Source organism: Suncus etruscus, chromosome 1 (genome assembly GCF_024139225.1).
Source record: "Suncus etruscus isolate mSunEtr1 chromosome 1, mSunEtr1.pri.cur, whole genome shotgun sequence".
Taxonomy (NCBI): Eukaryota; Metazoa; Chordata; class Mammalia; order Eulipotyphla; family Soricidae; genus Suncus; species Suncus etruscus.
Window position 1 is genome coordinate 184272568 of NC_064848.1, and position 19474 is coordinate 184292041.

At 44.9% G+C, this 19474-nt stretch overlaps 1 protein-coding gene across 1 annotated transcript in view; it reads right to left on the bottom strand.

The window, feature by feature from the left end:
- Positions 1-8582: 8582 nt before the first annotated feature.
- Positions 8583-19474, bottom strand: part of CALCOCO2 (calcium binding and coiled-coil domain 2) — a 42001-nt gene continuing 31109 nt past the window's right edge. Inside the window, 7 exon segments of the mRNA XM_049781789.1 lie at positions 8583-9489; positions 10656-10684; positions 13138-13273; positions 14365-14460; positions 15890-16039; positions 17462-17548; positions 17889-18011. Coding sequence (XP_049637746.1) covers positions 9331-9489; positions 10656-10684; positions 13138-13273; positions 14365-14460; positions 15890-16039; positions 17462-17548; positions 17889-18011 — 780 coding nt within the window. The 3' untranslated portion in view covers positions 8583-9330.

Consider the following 19474-nt stretch of genomic DNA (forward strand, 5'->3'; position numbering starts at 1 on the left):
TCAGCCCTTTGGAAGCTCTCTTTTAGAATGGCTTTTAGGCTGTTGTCCCCATCCTTCTTTCTTGAATGGCTTCTGGTTCTCTGCCTTGCCTCCAAAGTTGCTGACAGGTAGAAGTTGTCCCTTTCTCTGCTCTCCAGCTCTGCTCCTTCCGAGCCCTGGTATGTTTTTCCTTATTCCTTTGTCAGTCATGATGACAGCACCAGCCAATTCTTTGCAGAAAGTTATTTAAGTGCATGTTTCTTATTTTCTTCTATATATTCCTCTAATTTAACATGTTTAAACCTAGATACCCTCCCCCTAGGTATTATACTTATAATGGATGTTCGACTGTAGTGTAAAACAGTGGTAAATCAATTTTTTTTTTGTTTTGGGGCCACACCCAGTGATGCTCAGGGGTTACTCCTGGCTATGCTCTCAGAAATCGCTCCTGGCTTGGGGGACTATATGGGATACTGGGGGTCAAACCGTGGTCCGTCCTAGGTTAGTGCGTTCAAGGCGTTACCACTGTGCCACTGCTCTAGCCCCTGGTAAATCAAATTTTAAAAATCCCCAAAGAGGTGTCCTTGCCATAATATACTGAATCAGTGTGTGTCAGCTCATAACTGAAGAGCAATCCCTTATCCAACACTCCCTGTGATTGAGAATGTTGAGAGGGATTTAATCATGGGTAATACAGGTAAGGCTGAAGTCCAGAGACAAGTGTCCCTGTGAGACATGGGAGCACATGCTCTGAGGAGAGGAGGTGGCATCGTGCCTATGGAGGCAGCGGTTGGAGTGGCGCCATGAAGTGTGGAATGCCAAGAGTTACCAAAAGAACAAGGTGTTCCCACAGGCAGTAGCCAGAGGAGCTGTGGTCTTGCCCCACAGGCTTCTGCCTTCTCAAAGCTTTCGGGCAGAACAGAACTCTGGAACTTACTATTGCCTAATGGTGCTCCTTCTGGCACTTACCTTGTATGTGGAACACTTGGGTTCAACCCCAACATCCCATATATTCCCTGAGACCTCCAGGAGTGGTTCTTGAGCACAAAGCCAGGAGTGGGCCCTGAGAACTGTGGGGTTTGGCTCCAAAACAATCAAAACAAAACCAAAAAAAGGGACCCCATTCAGGAGAGCTTGTGATGGCTTCCAGTAGAAAGATGTACACCTCTATTCCTTGGCATCCAGTGGTTCTGCTCTAGCCACTGCTCCCCACATAGTCCCAGGCTCCCAGAGCTCTTCAGAATGTCTAGTACAGTTTGTCAGATCTTCCCTCCTCTGCCCGCTCTCCCCTAGATCCACCCATCAATTCAGTACTTTTATTTATTTTCCTTTATTTCTCCAGACTACTTTTATCCAGTGGAGCAGGGGAAGGCTAAAGCCTGGGCTTCATACATGCAAGGCACATATATTCTGCCTCTGAGCCACAGCCCCACCCACTTCTAACAAAACTAGAAACACAGAAATCTTTTCAGAACATATTTTGACCATAAAACTTTTTTTTTTGTTTTTGGTTACACCTGGCTGTACCAAGCCTTTCTTTTGTCTCTTACTCAGGGAGCTCTCCTGGGGTGCTTGGTCTACCCTGTACAGTACCAGGGATCAAACTGGGCTGGTCATGTGCAAGTGTCCTGTCTGCTGTACATTCTCTGTAGCACCCCTGATACTATTATCAAACATCCTAAGAGCTCTCTAATGCTGACCAGGAATGTGGCTTGGTAGTACAACACTGGTCATGCATGTGTGAGATCCTGGTTCGAACCCTAGCAACACTGGGGTGGAGTGGAGGGGATGAAGTTCTCTTTGTCTATAATATGATCAAGTCCAGAATTTTCTTTAGAGTGGTACAACACAACTCTGATCATCTTCCAGCTTCTCTGTGTGCCACAAGGACACTTTTTTTTTTTTTTTGAATCACATGAATAGTTGCAATTTGAGAAATAGCTCAGGGATCACTCCTGGCAGTACATAGGGTGGTGACATGTGGTGTCAGGATAGAACTGGGTTCAGCCACATTGCAAGGTAAGTGCCTTAACCTTGTATTCCTCCTCTGGCCCAAAGCACTTTTCAGACTCATCAACAGACTTGTCAGACCTTGATTTGTTGGCTTGTTTGTTTGTTTTAGCCTGTGGTGCACAGGGCTTACTCCTGACTCTGCACTCAGGGATCACTTCTGGCAGGGCTGAGAGATCTTATGTGGGGTGCCAGGGGTCGAAATAAAGTCAGCTGTGTACAAGGCAAACCCCTATCCCTACACCCTCATGATAGACCCTGATTGCCACTTAGGGCTGTAACCTCATTCTACAGACACTTCCCTTATCTGGTGTGTGTGTGTGTGTGTGTGTGTGTGTGTGTGTGTGTGTGTATGTTTGTGTGTGTGATCACTTTTCTTTATTAGATCAGGAGGCCCTTGAATCCTGATGTTTTCTTCCCTAGACACCTTGAGAGTTCTTGAAGGGCAGTGGATTTTGCAGAGATGATTTTTCAAAAACCCTGGTCCTCTCTCCTTGCTTTACACACTGTGGGTGCTCAATAAATGCTGACTGAGTATATACCACAGACTCTATTCCCTGGAGTGCCGTCTTCCCTTTCCTGCAGGAAGCAAGTAATTCTATTCAGGGAGCAGGCTGGATCCCTTAATGGGATTACCTGTGATGTGTGGGCTCTTCTTGGCTCACTTTATTGGGTCCATTCATCTCCACAGAATAGAATCCCGAGACTACTGAGGCTGCCAGTCATTGCCCTGCCTCTGTCATCTCTGCTACAGCACAAAGGACTCTAGCCTGAGAGAAAGGGTGTGATGGGGGATCTCAACATTGTCTTGGCCGTGGCTGTACTCACATAAGCACGACTCAGATAAGGTTTGGCTGCGCTCTACCATTTTGCTCTGCACATCTTCCTGGAGTTCATTTTCCTTCCTATTGGTCTTTACTCCTTCCCCTTTCCCTTTGTGGTGTTGAGATTATGGTGTGTGTGTGTGTGGGGGATTGGCTCACTATGGTGCTCGCCCAGGGTTTGCATCCTTTCCTCTGGACCAATATGTCCTCTCCTGCCCACCCCCACCCCAAGCGAAAGGAGAGCAGAGATAGTATAGCAGGCAGGGTGCTTACTTTGTATGCTGCTGACCTGGTTTGATTCCTGGCACCCCATATGGTCGCTTAAGCCCATCCGGAGTGATCCTTGAACACAGAGCCAGGAGGAAGCCTTTGGCATTGCCCCTCTTCTCAAAAAAGGCCAATAAGTTTCTGGGTTTTGTTTTGGGCTACATTAGATATTGATGGTGCTCAGGGGCTACATCAGACTCACTCACTGTTCTGAGGACATATATGGTGCCAAGAATCAAACTTGGGGCTCCTACATGCAAAGCATGAACTCCAGCCCTTTGAATTCTTTTCCTGCCTGACAAATTGTATTTTAAGTTTTTATGTTTTTGTTTTTGGGCCACACCCAGTGAAACTCAGGGTTTACTCCTGGCTATGTGCTCAGAAATCGCTTCTGGCTTGGGGGACCATATGGAACTCTGGGGATCGGGACAGCTGCGTGCAAGACAAACACCCTACTGCTGTGCTATCACTCCAGCTCCTAGATTTTTTTTTTTTTTTTTTGGTTTTTGGGCCACACCCGGTGGTGATCAGGGGTTACTCCTGGCTGTCTGCTCAGAAATCGCTCCTGGCAGGCACAGGGGACCACATGGGACACCGGGATTCGAACCAACCACCTTTGGTCCTGGATCGGCTGCTTGCAAGGCAAACGCTGCTGTGGTATCTCTCCGGGCCCTTCAGTTTTTAATAGTACAAAAGTAAACTCACGGGCCCGGAGAGATAGCACAGTGGCGTTTGCCTTGCAAGCAGCCGATCCAGGACCAAAAGGTGATTGGTTCAAATCCCGGTGTCCCATATGGTCCCCCGTGCCTGCCAGGAGCTATTTCTGAGCAGACATCCAGGAGTAACCCCTGAGCACTGCTGGGTGTGACCCCCCCAAAAAAAAAGTTTCAAAAAAAAAAAAGTAAACTCACTTGCCATGCATATGGTTGACTCTGATTTTGTCCCCAAGTACCTCAGAAGGTCCCCCAAGCACTGCTATGTGTGACCCAATACCCACTCATACATACATACATGTTTGAGATATAATTCACAACACATTGTCTGCTCATATGAAGTGTAGAGATCAATGGTTCTTAATATATATTCAGTTGTACAACCACCACAATTTCAAATTTTTATTGTTTTGGGGTCACACTTGGTGGCGCTCAGGAGTTACTCCTGACTGTGCTCAGAAGTCGCTCCTGGCAGGCTCAGGGGACCATATGGGATACTGGGATTTGAACTGAGGTCTGTCCTGTGTTGGCCGTGTGCAAGGCAAACAAACGCCATATCACTGTGCTATCACTCTGGCCCCTCTTTTTTGTTTTTGGGATGTTTTTGGTTTTTGGGTCATACCCAGCAAGCGTTCACTGGTTACTCCTGGCTCTACACTCAGAAATTGCTCCTGGCAGGCTTAGGGGACCATATGGGATGCCGAATTCAAACCACTGTCCTTCTGCATTCAAGGCAAATTCCTTACTTCCATCTCTCTCTGACCCCAGGGATGAGTTTTTTTTAAACCGTACCAAGAAATTATATACCTATTACCAGTTTCTCCAAACCCACACTTAAGAAAATACTGGGGGCCTGGAGAGATAGCACAGCGGTGTTTGCCTTGCAAGCAGCTGATCCAGGACCAAAGGTGGTTGGTTCAAATCCCGGTGTCCCATATGGACCCCCGTGCCTGCCAGGAGCTATTTCTGAGCAGCCAGCCAGGAGTAACCCCTGAGCACCTCCAGGTGTGGCCCAAAAACCAAAAAAAAAAAAAAAAAGAAAAAGAAAATACTGATTTGTTTTGTTCTAGATTAGCCCATTCTGGATATTTTATATCAATAAAACCATACATACAATGGAGTCTTCTGTATTGGAACTCAATGCTTGGCAAAATTTTAAGCTTCATCCACATAGGACTTTTCTTTTTATTGCCAAATATCCTGCTAGACGTATAGACCATATTTTATTCTCCCATTCATTTTCTAGTGGTTTTCACTTTCAGACCATTTCTCTATAATATCAACCTATTTCTAAAGCTGAACGTTAAAAGCAACTATTTCAGATGGTTACTGCAAATACCCACAGACTACTACTGAAATACAGCTTGAGCACTACATACACAGGAAGAGATTATTTTTATATTTGTTCAAGATAATGAAAGAAACTGTGGGCCAGTGTAAATTTCCTGAGCTACAGTTCTATTGTTCGCTAATACGGGGGGAATTAGGTGACTATTTCTTTGGGCTTAATCTCTCTGTAGAATCCGTTTTGCTTTTTTCCTAGGTAATGGACTGCATCTCATCAACATTTGTTGCTAGGAGACCAGGTTGAGGATGTTTAGCTCAGCACAACCCACTGCCACTGAAATCACTCCAATCAGGGCACGCTGTTTAAACATCCACGTAGTGTCATTTCATTTCATTTCTTAGTAAGACCAAAATAAAAGCCTTGTTGAAGCTACAGGTGTGCTCAGGGCCCTCGATTTGCCCATATCTTGCCAATTCCCCATTCTGGGATTTGATTTTTGTTGTTTTGGGGCCACACTCGGCAGCATTCAGGGGTTACTCCTGGCTCTTCATTCAGAAATCGCTCCTGGCAGGCTCGGGGATCATACAGAATGCCAGGATCAAACTCAGGTCCATCCTGGGTTGGCCACTTGCAAGGCGAACGCCCTACCCAATGTGCTAACTCTCGTGTCCCCCCAACCCCATTCTGGGATTTGAGATCCCTTTTCCTTTTGACACCTACACACACACCAAGTCACTAGGATACTAGACAGGGATGAGGAGGAAGGAAAACTTGTCAGAAGGATGAACAGAGTCTAAAAAATTCCATCTGAATAGCAATCCTATTTGCCCTGTAGCTTCTTGGTACATGTTTGCAGGTACCACTCAGCCATCCAATGTGCCATGCAAGGGTTAGAGGGGAGAGGTGGGACCAAGGGTGGATTATAAGAGGATTGCTTCCTTTACCCCTAGAAGCTGCCTGGAGCATAATTTTCCCCTTCTAAGCCTGCTCAGAGCAGCTGTGGATAAAGAACAGTGGTTAAAGATGCTTTGTTTTACATCCAGCAAAAGAGGATCATTAACACCTCAACTGTTATTTCTTAAAAAAAAATTTTTTTTTTAAACCAAGCTAGCGGAAGGGCTCCTGCTGCTGTTGATAATCACGACAACCCTCAGGGTAGTCGGGGCAAAGGGACAGGTAATTCACCAGAAAATGGGATTCACTGAGCTGGATTATGTGCACCACTGCAACGCTCCATTCACGGGCTTAATTAAGAGCTGATGAGTACGGAATAAATGAAACCGCAGTTCTGCACCGCAGCTATCTAGAGAGTCGGGGATATTTTACAGGGCATCTTCTTAAGGGTATCTGTGGGTACCGTTTCCCCATTCTATTTTTATTAGTTATCTTGTTTAATTGTTTATTTTTTGCATCATGATTTATAGTACTGTTGTTTATTTTTTGCATCATGATTTACAGTACTGTTAATATTAGGATTTAGACTTCTATACAGAGCTGGTCTTTATTTTGGGGTCCCAACTGGCGATGCTCAGGGGGTGACTCCTGACTCTGCGCTCAGAAATCATCCGACAGGCACGGGGAGACCATATGGGATGCTGGGATTTGAACCACCGTCCGCCCTAAATTGGCTGCGTGCAAGGCAAAAGCCCTTGCTGGTCTTTATGATAGATCTGATTTTTCTTTTTGTATCGGACCACATTCGGTGGCACTCAGAGCTCTGCTCTCAGGGCGTGCATGCAGGAAGCCCCCTACAGTTGTGAAAGACCACAGAAGTGAAGTGGGATCCACTTCTAACTCTGTGTTCAGGATTCACTCCTACAGGGCTCAGGGGACCATGTGGAATGCTATAGATCAAACCTGGGTTGACCACATGCAAGACAAACATCCTACCTGCTGGGACTCTATTTTTTTGTTCCCTTCACATCTGATTCTTAATGGGCAAAAGGCTTCTTAGTCCAAGATACTTGCTGAAATGGTGATAGAGGAGGAGTCGAGATTCCCTTTCTTATGAGGAGAAATAAAGGCAGGGAGCTCCAAATGGTGCAATGGCCTGGAGTCTGACTGAAATCACAATGGGGGAAAAGCCCCAGAGGGTGTGGAACTATAGATAGAGCTCAGTCTTATTTGTGGCCTCAAGTCTCATATCATTCACATTTCTGTAAATGTCTCTGTAATCATTTCCATTTATTTAGTCCCTTGGGAACAGGGGTGGGGGGATAAAACAGAATTATTCTTAGAGTTCTATTAGGCAGAATCACACATTCCCCCACAAAAGGAATTAAAGTTAAAAGAGGGTACCAAAAATTCAGACTGCCCCCCTTTAAAGAAGTGCATGAAGGGGTCAGGGAGATTCTCAGAGGTGGAGTGATTGTACCATCCATGTGAGAACTACAGTTCAGTTCTGGCTCTGAGGATAAGCCTGTCTCATTGCCTTCAGCACTGGTCCAGCAGGCCATAATCTCCAGGAGTACCCCTGAGCTCCCATTTAAAAAGAAAAAAACAAAAAAGAGGGGGCTGGAGAGATAGCTTGGAAGGAAGGCATTTGTCTTGCAGGCACAAGGATGGTGGTTCGAATCCTGGCATCCCCTATGATCCCCCGAGCCTGCAAGGAGCGATTTCTGAGCGTAGAGCCAGGAGTAACCCCTGAGAGCTGCCAGGTGTGACCCAAAAACCAAAAAATTAAAATAAAAAAAAAAAGAAAAGAAAAAAAAAGAGAGAGAAAGAAGGGCTGAAGTGGCAGTACAGTGGTAGGGCATTTGCCTTGCACGCAGCTGACCCAGGACGGATCCAGGTTCAATCCCCGGCATCCCATATGGTCCCCCAAGCCTGCTAGGAGTAATCCCTGAGCGCCGCTGGGTGTCGCCCAAAAATCAAAGAAAAAACAAAACAAAACAAAACAAAAAAAGAGATATAAATTGTATTAAAATTGAGATAAAAAATTGTATGAGGCTCGAATGTAGAACACATGTAGGTCCTGAGTGAATGTGTGCATGTCCACACATCTGCAACACAACATGGGATGCTAAAGCAAAAATTCGAGCTACAGATTTCTCAAAATAAATACTTCAAGGGGCTGAAGATATAGTACAGCAAGTAGGGTGTCTGCCTGGTGTGTGACCCAAAAACAAATAAACAAGAATCCCAGAAAACCCAAATGCCTAGAACATTTTTAAGTGATGAAAGGCGAAGAGATCAGTGATGGGGGTTTTCAATGCCTTTAACTTTTTAGATCACATTATCTTCATCAGTTAAAAAGCAAAAGACCATAAACACAATTTTTTTAAATACCAAAGTCCTTAAAATAGAGGTCTAGTTTATTTTTAGTATTAAAGCAATTAACAATAATTTTTATTATTTAGACTTATCCATAGTCAAAACTCCCCCGGTAAGAAAATTGTAAACCCATATTAACTAACAATTTCTAACCATTTAAGAAAGGATTAGCAATTAGAGTCATGTGCATAGGAAAATGCCAGCAGAAGCATCAGTGACAAAGAAGGCTTTCTGTGATTGAAATACTATTTCCAGTCAACAGCTTAGATATAAGATGCTCTGTGAAAACCTGAGAAATCAAGACGAGAAACCTGCAGTACAAAATCAAACGACGGAGTTCTCTTATCGTATCACTTTTGGCTAGTGTAAGGCAAACAGCTGGAGAAGACGTGTTGGGAGGAGGAGCAGCAGGAAGAGGAACTTCTCATACTCTGGTCAGACCTAGGGTTAGGATTGAGAACTGAGCACAAGGCCTGACCATGAACGGACAGGGGACACTTATAAATCAAATCACAAAACAGCAGCTTAGACATACATGTTAAGTATAACCAGATCAAAAAAAAAAAAAAAAAAAGAATGGAACAACCAGATCTGTTCCATCCCAGGGACTTGGGCACTTCAGGGTCTACTGGTATGAGATTTCTAGGGAAAGGGAAAAATCTTTTCACTTTGGGGTCTATTGGCATGAGATCCCTAGGAAAAGAAACTGGGTTCAGTGATCAAAGAGGAGTAACCTAAGGCATGGAAGCAACAGGATGGGAGTAACATCCTCAAGTTCTTCCACAGGACGGTAGAAATGGCCCTTACCACTACCCTTTAGGTAACTGACATGACGTCACCTTTAGCTGAGATGGAGTGGACAGGGTCAATCCCTAATCACGTCAGGTTACAGGCTAGCTTAGACCATAATGCAGAGAAGACAAAGGTTCTACTCTTAAAAGTTTTTGTACAACAGAGATCCAAGAGGCTGGGACACTTAGAGCGAGTGGCAGAACACATGATCTTCAAAGACCTGCTTCTCTGTGGCTGGGAAGATCTTGTTACAAATTGGACAATTCAAACAAACCAGGTGCTGTTGCTCCATGGTGGGCTCAAAAATATGCTCAGGAAATTCAGGTTCGTAAGAGTGGCATTTCTGGGAGAATTGGGAAGAAGAGCAAAGAGATGAGTACAGATGGAAGCTATAAGGGACAAAGACCATGTTTATGTTATTCTCTTTGATTAGATCCCCTCTCTTCTGGACTTAATTTTTGTTTGTGGTGCTCAGGGCTCACTCCTGACATTGTGTTCGGGGATTACTCCTAGCAAGTTCAGGGGACTATATGGGATGTTGGGAATCTAAGTCAAGTTGGCTGGCTGCAAGGCAAGCACCGTGCTCACTGTACTATCTTTCCAGCTCATTAATTTTTGTTTTGCTTTTGATGCCAAACCCAGCAGTGCTCAGTATCTACTCCTGGCTTGGTGCTCAGAGAGGCCCTCTCAGAGGTGCTCAGGAGACACTGCTGTACCAGGAATTGTACCTGAGCCTCTTACATGCCAGTCATGCATTACAGACCTTTAAGTCATCTACCTAGCCCTATACCCTCATTACTTAAGGAGATCCTAAAGCTATAGCCAGCCACAATAAGCATGTAAAAGCTTGTAATGTGAGAAATTGTCAAATCCCTTTTTGAAGAAGGGGCTAACACAGGATGTTCGCACCAAGATGGGCCCAAGATGTGGGCTAGTGCCCCCAGGAACACTGAGGAGATGATGTTCCCACCAATATGGCCAGAGATGGCAAAAATAATTTAAGAGGTTAAGGTCATGATGCAGGCTCCAAAAAACAAAACAAAACAAAAAACAAACTACAGAGTGTGTTTAGAATAGATACCAGGTGGCTGCTTGAAATGGTAAGCAAATGTTAAGATTGTAACCCTATATATACTGCTTGAATATTTGACTTGGGGTCCTTGTCAAAGGTCTGCTGTGTTGGACAGGCATGGAACCCAGCTAGCTGGAAATTAAACCTCCCTTTTGCTATTACATTATCAAGGCTGGTTTCTGAGTTCTGAGCAGTGGGGGAAGCTTGATTCTGGATTTAACAAGGGTACTGCCCAATAAGGACATGGCAGGCATGTATCCTGTGACAAACACCTCAGGGGTAGACATTATGAGCAGAATGCTGGGGAAGAAGAAAGTACTTGCCCACTCGACTAGGCCCACTCAACTGTGGCTCTGAGCAAACTGCTCAGCTGACTTGGAGTAGGACGGGAAACTGTCTCAAAGGCTAGCTCTGCAGTCTTGTTATCAATTACTTACCAAGTAGGGAGCAGAACTTTCTTGGATACCTGCAGACAATAAAAAAAGATTTCATTAAAAAATAAATAGTATCTTGGGTCTTGGGGCAGTAGTGATAGTGTAACAGGTAGGTGCTTACCTTGCAAGTGGCTGACCTGGGTTTCATCATCAGCATCCCATATGGTCCCCACCCTGAGCCCCACAGGAGTAACCTGTGAGCACAAAGCCTGGACTAATAAGACCTGAACACTGGTGACTGTGGCCCAGAAACAAAACAAAATAAACAAAAAATACCGGCGGGTGGCACTAGAGGTAAGGTGTCTGCCTAGCCAGGGCTAGCCTAGGACTGACCGAGGTTCCATCCCTCGGCGTCCCATATGGTCCCCCAAGCCAGGAGCGACTTCTGAGCGCATAGCGAGGAGTAACCCCTGAGCGTCACTGGGTGTGGCCCAAAAACCAAAATAAATAACAAATAGCATGTTGGGCTGAAGATATAATACAGCAGGTAGGGATGCTTGCCATGAATGCAGCTCACCCAAATTTGAGTACCAGATGCCAGGAGTGACCTGAGTGCAGTCAAGTGTGGCCCAAAACCAACCAAACAAAAATAGCATCTTTAGATTCTGCAACTATGTTCTAGTAGATGTTACGGTGGAGGGGAGAGAGGGGGGGATACCCAGCAATGCTCAGGGGCTACTTGTGGCTCTGTGCTCAGGGGCCATTCCTGACAGTGTTGAGGGATTATTCCCAGTCCACTGACATGGAAAGCATGTGCTCAGCCCACTGAACTATCTCTTTGACCTTCCAATTGTGACTCTTTATTTCTCAGATATTCTTTTTACCACTGGTAGAGCTGGGGTTGGGGGTAGAAATCTAGGTTAATGATAAAGGAACAACAATGAAAATAAAATAGCCTTTTTAGAGGCCATGTCTGTTACAGTATATCAGAAAAAACAACCACCTATTCTCCGTGTGAAGGAAATGAGCTTTTAAAAACAACAGCAATTTAACAGGGATATAAATCAAACCATTTAACAAGGAAACAATCTTATTTTTTGTGGTGGTGCAAGAGACAGAACAACAGGCTTCACACATACAAGGCCGACTGTATACTCCACCAGCTGAGCCACATCTCTGGCCCCTGAGAATTGATTTTAGGACTGAAATCATGGACAGTTATTACAAATTTTTGTTTGAGTTTTTGGGCTACACCTGGTAGTGCGTAGGGCTACTCCTAACTTGTCCTTGAGGTGCTCAAGGAAATTATCTATGGTGTCAGGGATCATAGGTGAAGCTCGTGCATGCTAAGTATGAGTGCAGCCTGTTAAGCTACCTCTCTGGCCCCAATTTTTTGAAGGGTCACACCCAGTGGTACTCCTGACTCTGTGCTCAGGAATCACGCTGGCAGGCTTAGGGGAAAATATAGGGTGCTGGATCAGAACCACATCAGTCACATGTAAAGCAAATGCCTTACCTGCTGTTCTACTGCTCTGGCCCTCCAAATATTTTAAAAATAAAATACTTAAAATGTTTTAAAGACCAGAAACACAATATAGGGGATAAGGCTGACTCCAGTTTGATCCCTAGGATAACGTATGGTAGCCCCAAGCACTGCCAGGAGTGACCCATAACACAGAGTCAGGAGGTAGCCCTGCCGAATGTGGCCCAAATATTTTAGTTCCCAAAATGTTTTTTGCTTCTTTTGCTTTGGGCCCCATATGGCAGTGCTCAGGCCTTACTCTTATGCGGTACCACCTGGATCAGCCATGTGGAATGCAAGTGTCCTGTCTGCTATACTTTCTCTCTCTACACCCTAAAAATAATGTTCAAAAAAAACCCTGTACTCTTGCCTGTTGCAAAGATATGATTGTGAGTCTTAGGGAAAACATGACTGCTTTAAATTGTCCCCCCACAAAAGCAAACAAGGTTCTGTTGCTTTTGGAGACAAAGAAGGTGGTCATCGTTGGCAAGAACAGAGGGCCCCAATCCTCTGTGACAAGCTGATTTTCACGCTTATGTCTAGTCCTCTGAACCACTCATGGGCCTCCACAGAAGGCCTCTACCTCCCCGCCCCCCAGGGTCAGCCACGGAGGGGGCTGTTGTAACTGCCCACTTCTGGGGCAGCATCACCCCCCTTTTGTGCTTCTCTTTCCAAACCTTAATTAGCTTCCTCAGTATGTGTATATCTTCTACACGAAGACATTTCTCTGATTTATATATTTGGAATATAGCCACGGGACTCAATTTGTGTTTGCTGCCTCTAGGCGAATGATCTGATTTGCGTCTTCTAGATTCAGATTTATTTCTCAATTAACACTTCTCGCCTGGCAATCTTTCTATTAGGTACTCAGCTTTTGCCCAGCAAGTCTTAACGACGAGACTAGTCTTAATTAGCATCTCAGACCAAACAACAACAACAACAAAAATCCCACCACCAAAAATTTAGTGGGGCAAAGGGAGGAAGGCCAAGGCCTTTCCAGTTTACACAGCAACATAATCTTACCAGAATATGGGTTTCCAAAGACAAGTCCTGAGTTCTGTCCCGCACCTTCTAGACCAGAGGTAGGGGCTTGATATGGCTGACAATCATACTCTAGACCCATATAACTCAGCAATCTGCTGTTCTCCCGTTTTAGAATCTAAGGAGAGAGGATTATAGAGAAATTTAACAATGATGAGAAACCTGTATGATTAGTTCTCAATAAAGTGTGTAGTGGGAAAACAGCCCCCGAAATGAGAAACCAGTCTTCTCTTAAGAGGGCTGCATCAGGACTGCATCTTGCCTGTTGAATACTGTATTGGGGGGCCTGGGGAGGGATCAGCACTGACACTCACTGCTAGATGCTGCAGGGAAGTCAGCAATAGATCACAAATGCAATCACTCGGCTTTCATGTTCCTTGGTCAATTGGTAGCTTATTTCCTTTTTTTAAAATTTATTATCTATTTTTGGGCTACACCTGGCAGAACTCATGGGTTACTCCTGGCTCTGTACTCAAAAATCACTCCTGGCAGACTCAGGGGACAATATGGGATGCCAGGTATCGAACCTGGGTCCATCCTGTGTTGGCCACATGCAAGGCAAACGCCGTACTGCTGTACTATTGCTTTGACTCCTTGCTTCTAACTCCCAGCAGAAAGTAAATATTGGTTGTGTGAAGGAGAGAATAAAGGAACATAGCATTTGTGAGGAGCCTCCAGTGGTCATTGGGACAAATGGCCACCTCTACTCTAGGTTTGACAGCAGAGAAAAAGGAGAAAGTTGTGTTGCAGGAAAGGGGCCCTTCTGTCAGCATAACATTGGCATGGGCTCTGGCTCCCAGAGATAGCATCTGCAGTAGCTATGAAATGAAAAGGGGGGAAAAAAAAGATCTTTCACTTTGACTACTGCTATGCCAAAAAGTTTCAGTTAGAGAACAAAGGCAGAGTTTTGTGGTAGATTGGGAAATCAGATGAAGTTTACTCTGTGTAAGGAGCAGCTGTCTCTCATGTTGCGTCAGAAAAGGCCCTTTCATGAATTAAAAAAAAAATTACCAGGGGCCCGGAGAGATAGCACAGTGGCGTTTGTCTTGCAAGCAGCCAATCCAGGACCAAAGGTGGTTGGTTCAACCCCTGAGCAACGCTGGTATGGCCCCAAAACAAAACAAAACAAACAAAAAACAAACAAAAAAATTACCACCAAATCTCTAGGTCACTCTGGTCTGAGTTTGCTGCCCTTTTGGGCACACTTACCTCATTTTCTCTTTCCAGCTGCTGTTTCTCTCTCTTCAGAACATCACATATCATTTTGTTCTCACTTAGTCTATTTGACAGGTCAAAGTTCTCTTCCTGTCAATAATAGTTTAAAAAAAAAAAACACATTAGTATCACACAGTGTAAGCGCATCCAGGTAGGGTCATCAAACAGGAGAGTTGAGGAGGATCTGGCTTTCCAAAAATGGGGGAACTGAGGAGTGAAGGTAGAAGGGGGGGGGGGAAGGACACTGGCTCATGAAAGGTTACTTAAAACAACACCCCAGGCCTGAGCTGACAGCAAGATGCCAGTTTCTTTGGGATTCAACCAGAGCAAAAGTGAACAAAGAGAGATAAGGCGAAGCTAAGCATACAGAAAATCGCAAGCCTGGCTTATAAATTAGGGATAAATGGAGTCTTATTTCATTCTACCCAACCATGGAGATAATCATCTTTGTCCTCGATAAACACCTCACTCAATGCAGCGTGAAGTACTCCCTCCCGAGGGTGAGACTATCAAGGGGATGAGGAGGAGGGGCCTAGGCCACAAGAAGGCCAGACTACCCAGTGTGAGTGGCTGTGTGGGCCTTTCAGGGGTCACTGTCACTGATGCCTCTTCCTGACCCCCTTAACCTACTTGTATACACACGTGCAGACCTCAACCCTGCAACTTGGGTGATTCCAAACAGGTGTGTCCACCCCCTCACCCACCAGACTTTGAATCTGAAGGTTGGAGCTGGCAAGGACCCTCAGGTTACAGGTTATCTGTGTTGGGTGCTCCATCAGCCTGAGTGAGGGAGCCCAGGGCTGGGGCCTGAGCTGGGGATGTGGCTAAATTGGCAGAGCTGACTGCAGGCCCCTGGTTCTCCATCTCCATTAGCTCCTGCTGGCCGATTTGGTCACTTCCTCAAAAGACAGAGATGAGAAGACAAGCTGATAGGGCCCAGAGAGAGATAGAGATAGAGATAGTACAAGAGGCAGGATGCTTGCCTTGCACTCAGCTCTCCCAGGGATGAGCCCTGGCATCCCATATGATTCCCTAAGCCCGCCAGGAGCGATTCCTGAGTGTGGAGCTAAGAATAATTCCTGAGCATTGCTGGTGATGGGAGAGAAAGGAGAGAGGTGAGAGGGGAGAGAGAGTGTGAGAAAGAGAAGAGGAGAAGAGAGGAGAGAGGAACGGTGGAATGAGGGGGATAGAGGGGGGAGAGAAGGAGGGAGAGAGAGAGACAGAGAGAGAGAAAAGAGAGGAGAGAGGAAGGGTGGAAGGAGAGGGAGAGTGGGAGGAGAGAGAGGGGAGAGAGGGAGGGAGGAAAGGAGAAGAGGACCAGTTGAATCTGAGTACAACCCAGAGACCCAGGCTGGTATTGAGATTCCATTTCTAGGGATTGGGTCTCATATACAGTCCCTCCTCTATAACACAGAAGAGGAAAAAGTTTTGCTTTAACACAGGGTTCACAAGTCTCAGGGCTTGGGTTAAGAATCAGCAGCACCCCTTGCTTCCTGGTTCCCTTATGTCTGTCACCTACCAGTGCAGCAGCCCTGAGATGCCTGATCTGTTTGTAGAGTCCTTGGCACTCTTTGTGCTTCTCTAAGAAATAGGCCTCTACCTTTGTCTTTAAGCTGGTCACCTCGAGTACTAACTGCTCCTCCACTGCTGTTAGCTCGTTCCTAGGATCCTGAAGTATAAAATATGTAGTCCTTAGAGTTAGAGGCTTTTTTTGTTGAAGATACGAGGGATCAAGTGTTACTATATGACAACAGGCAAGGTCCTAAGTCTTGAACACTGATGCATGCAAACCAAGGAAACCCAGACAGACCTTTGCTGGAGAGGTTCAAATCTATGAAGGGTAAAGATTCAGAGCAGAAATTTCTTCATTACAGCGGTGTCATGAGCAGCCAGGCAAGTAATATAAGTGAATGAAAGAGGTGGAAGCAGTAGAAACCATAGCTAACTGGGGAAGATGTGACCCATCTTTGCTGGGCACAGCTGCCCCTCAGTGCCAGGTAATACTGGGGGCTGCATTGTGGATCCCTATTGACAGAACTTTTAATTTTTTTGTTTTTGTTTTTGGGCCCCACCTGCCAGTGCTCAGGGCTTGCTGCTGGCTCTGCACTCAGAGATCACTCCTGGGAAGCTGAAGGTGCCTGGAACCAAACTGGATCTGTACCATTTTGCTGGTCTACCACTAATTTTCCAAGAGAAGTTGTCCCAATTTAAAGCATTAGTAAGTTTTTCTTTTTTTTCTTTTTTTTTTTTTTTGGTTTTTAGGGCACACCCGGCTATGCTCAGGGGTTACTCCTGGCTATCTGCTCAGAAATAGCTCCTGGCAGGCACAGGGGACCATGTGGGATGCCAGTATTCGAACCAAACACCTTAGGTCCTGGATCGGCTGCTTGCAAGGCAAACGCCGCTGTGCTATCTCTCTGGCCCTTAATAATTATTTTTAAAGGCCAAATAATACCTTCTATGGTCAATGGGTTAAACTTAATTCATAAACTACTAATTTTTACTTTCTTCCTCTTCTTATTATACATGCTAAAACATATAGTATCTTTTATATAGTATATATATACAAACATAGCATACATATATATATTTATATAGTATCTCATATAAAATACTTAATAAAATTCTGGAGATTTAACCCAGGTGAGTTCTGTGCAAGGCAGGTACCCTAGCCATTGTACTGTTTCTCTGGCCCTAGAAAGTATATTCTTTATCACTCCTTATATATTAGAAATGGCTATCCCAGCTAAACATTTCAAAGATGACGGTCTCTGTTTTCTGGGATAGAAAACACCATTTTCAGAGGCAAATGTGATTCTAATCTGTCTTACCCTTTTCTATCACCTAGGAAGATATTATTTTATCCTCCTTTTGGGGTATAGTGGGTTGAGCCACTCCCAGCAGTATTCTGGGACTGCTCCTGACTCGTTTCCTGAGTGACCCCAGGGGACTTTGGTGTCAGGGATTTGAACCAGGGTTGTGGTTGCAGCATCAGCATACAAGACAAAGGCCTTATTTCCTTTTCTATCAATTTGGCCCCATCTTCCTTCCTCTGAGCTTCCTCCCACAGAACATCCAAAGACAGACATGCCAGTATCGATTGGTGCTTTTGCACTTCAGTAATTTCGTTCAGTTTCATCTCTTGCACTGTCTGATCCAGCTTGTTGCAGCTTTCCGTCTGTACAGAAAAACAGATATTACTTCCAGTGATGGTACAAATAGTTACACATACCCTCTGCACAAAAACAGGTTTTGGTACCAGTGATGGGACACACCTACACCTGCACACACCTTTTGCACACCACACACACATATATCTTGCTGAGCAATGGGGGGGGGGGCAGATGCAGAGAGCAGCAAACCTCGCTTAGCTTAGGGGAGAGCCAGGAGCAACCTGATTTCAGGTGGTTCCTGAGATCCTTCTCACAATTAGGGAGACCTGGTATAGGACAGAGTAAAGAATACGGGGATACTTTCTCTGAAGTATTCTTCTAAAACATTATTTCACCCATGACTACCTGTTTGGTTAAATTGAAAAAGAGCTCTTCATTTTCCTGTGTCAGACGTTCCAACTCCTCTGTCTTATCTTGATCTTCCAGAACAAGTTTTTCCATCTCTTTCTCTTGAGTTGACAGCTGGACCTAAAGCAAAGTTTTAATATAACCAAGATTTAAAAAAATTAAGAAAACTAAACAGGACAATACTTTTATCTAACTACCTCTCTAGCTAGCTATTCTTTTTTTCTTCTTTTGGGCCACACTCAGCAATGGTGGACCTCTGAGGACCATTTGGGTTTCTGGGGATTGAACCTGGGTCAGCTGCTTGGAAAACAAGTCTTACACACTGTATGATCAGTCCGGCCCTTTGCCCCCACCTGTCTGCCTATCTATCAATCATCTATCTTACATACTTACCTTCCTGTCTGCCTATCTATCAATCATCTACCCTTCCTACCTACCTACCAACCGACCTACCTACCTGTCTACCTATCTACCTACCTGTTTACCTATCTATCAATCATCTATTTTATCTATTTTTTGGGGAAAGATATTTGATTCATACCTGGAAGTGCTCCCAGTCTATTCCTGACTCAATAGTGACCCCTAATGGTACTCAGAGGATCATTTATGTTGCCAGGGATTGAAACTGGGTAGGCTACATGCAAGACAAGAGCTCTACGATTTCTTAGCCTTAGGAACAATACTTTTAAGTATACTACCATAAAGAGATGTGTGTTTCTAAGCAGTCTTCCACTTGACAAATTGTTTCATTTTTCATCTATCTTATATTCTAAGAATTCAAGAATCTAGAAAGTAAAATTTGGAGCTGTACCCAGGTTCAATCTTCAGCATCATAGCTAGTCCCCTTGAGCATTGCCAGGAGTGATTCTGGCAGACCAGGAGAAACACCTGAGCACTGCTGGGTATGGCTCCAAATCAAAACAACAACAACAACAACAACAACAAAAAGTGAAATTTCACAAACTATTAAAAGAAAAAGGCAAGTCTATTTTGGTGTGGATACCGAGTGATCCTAGGAATCAAACCCAGGGCTATACACATGCAAAACATGTTCTCTACCACTCAAGTCACATCCTGGTCCCGAATTAGCCTTTAAAAAAATATTTTTTTTGGGGGGCCGGGTGGTGGCGCTAGAGGTAAGGGCCTGCCTTGCCTGCGCTAGCCTTGGACGGACCACGGTTCGATCCCCAGGTGTCCCATATGGTCCCCCAAGCCAGCAGCGACTTCTGAGCGCATAGACAGGAGGAACCCCTGAGCGTCATCGGGTGTGGCCCAAAAACAAACAAACAAAAATTTTTTTGGGGGGTTGGGTCACACCAATAAGCTGATGCTCAGGCTTATTACTGGCTCTGCAGAAATCACTCTTGGCAGGCTGGGGGTGGCATATGGGATGAGGGAATTGAACCAGGGTTGGTTCCGGGTCAACCATGTGCAAGGCTATTATGCTACGAGCCCTACTTGCTGTGCTATTTCTCTGGCCCCTAATTAGTCATTTCTAAAAGTCCCTTTATAATATAGCTTTGTGAAAAAAGTAATTGTATGGCAGTTGGACTTGGATACATTCTTTGGATGCCCCCACTGTA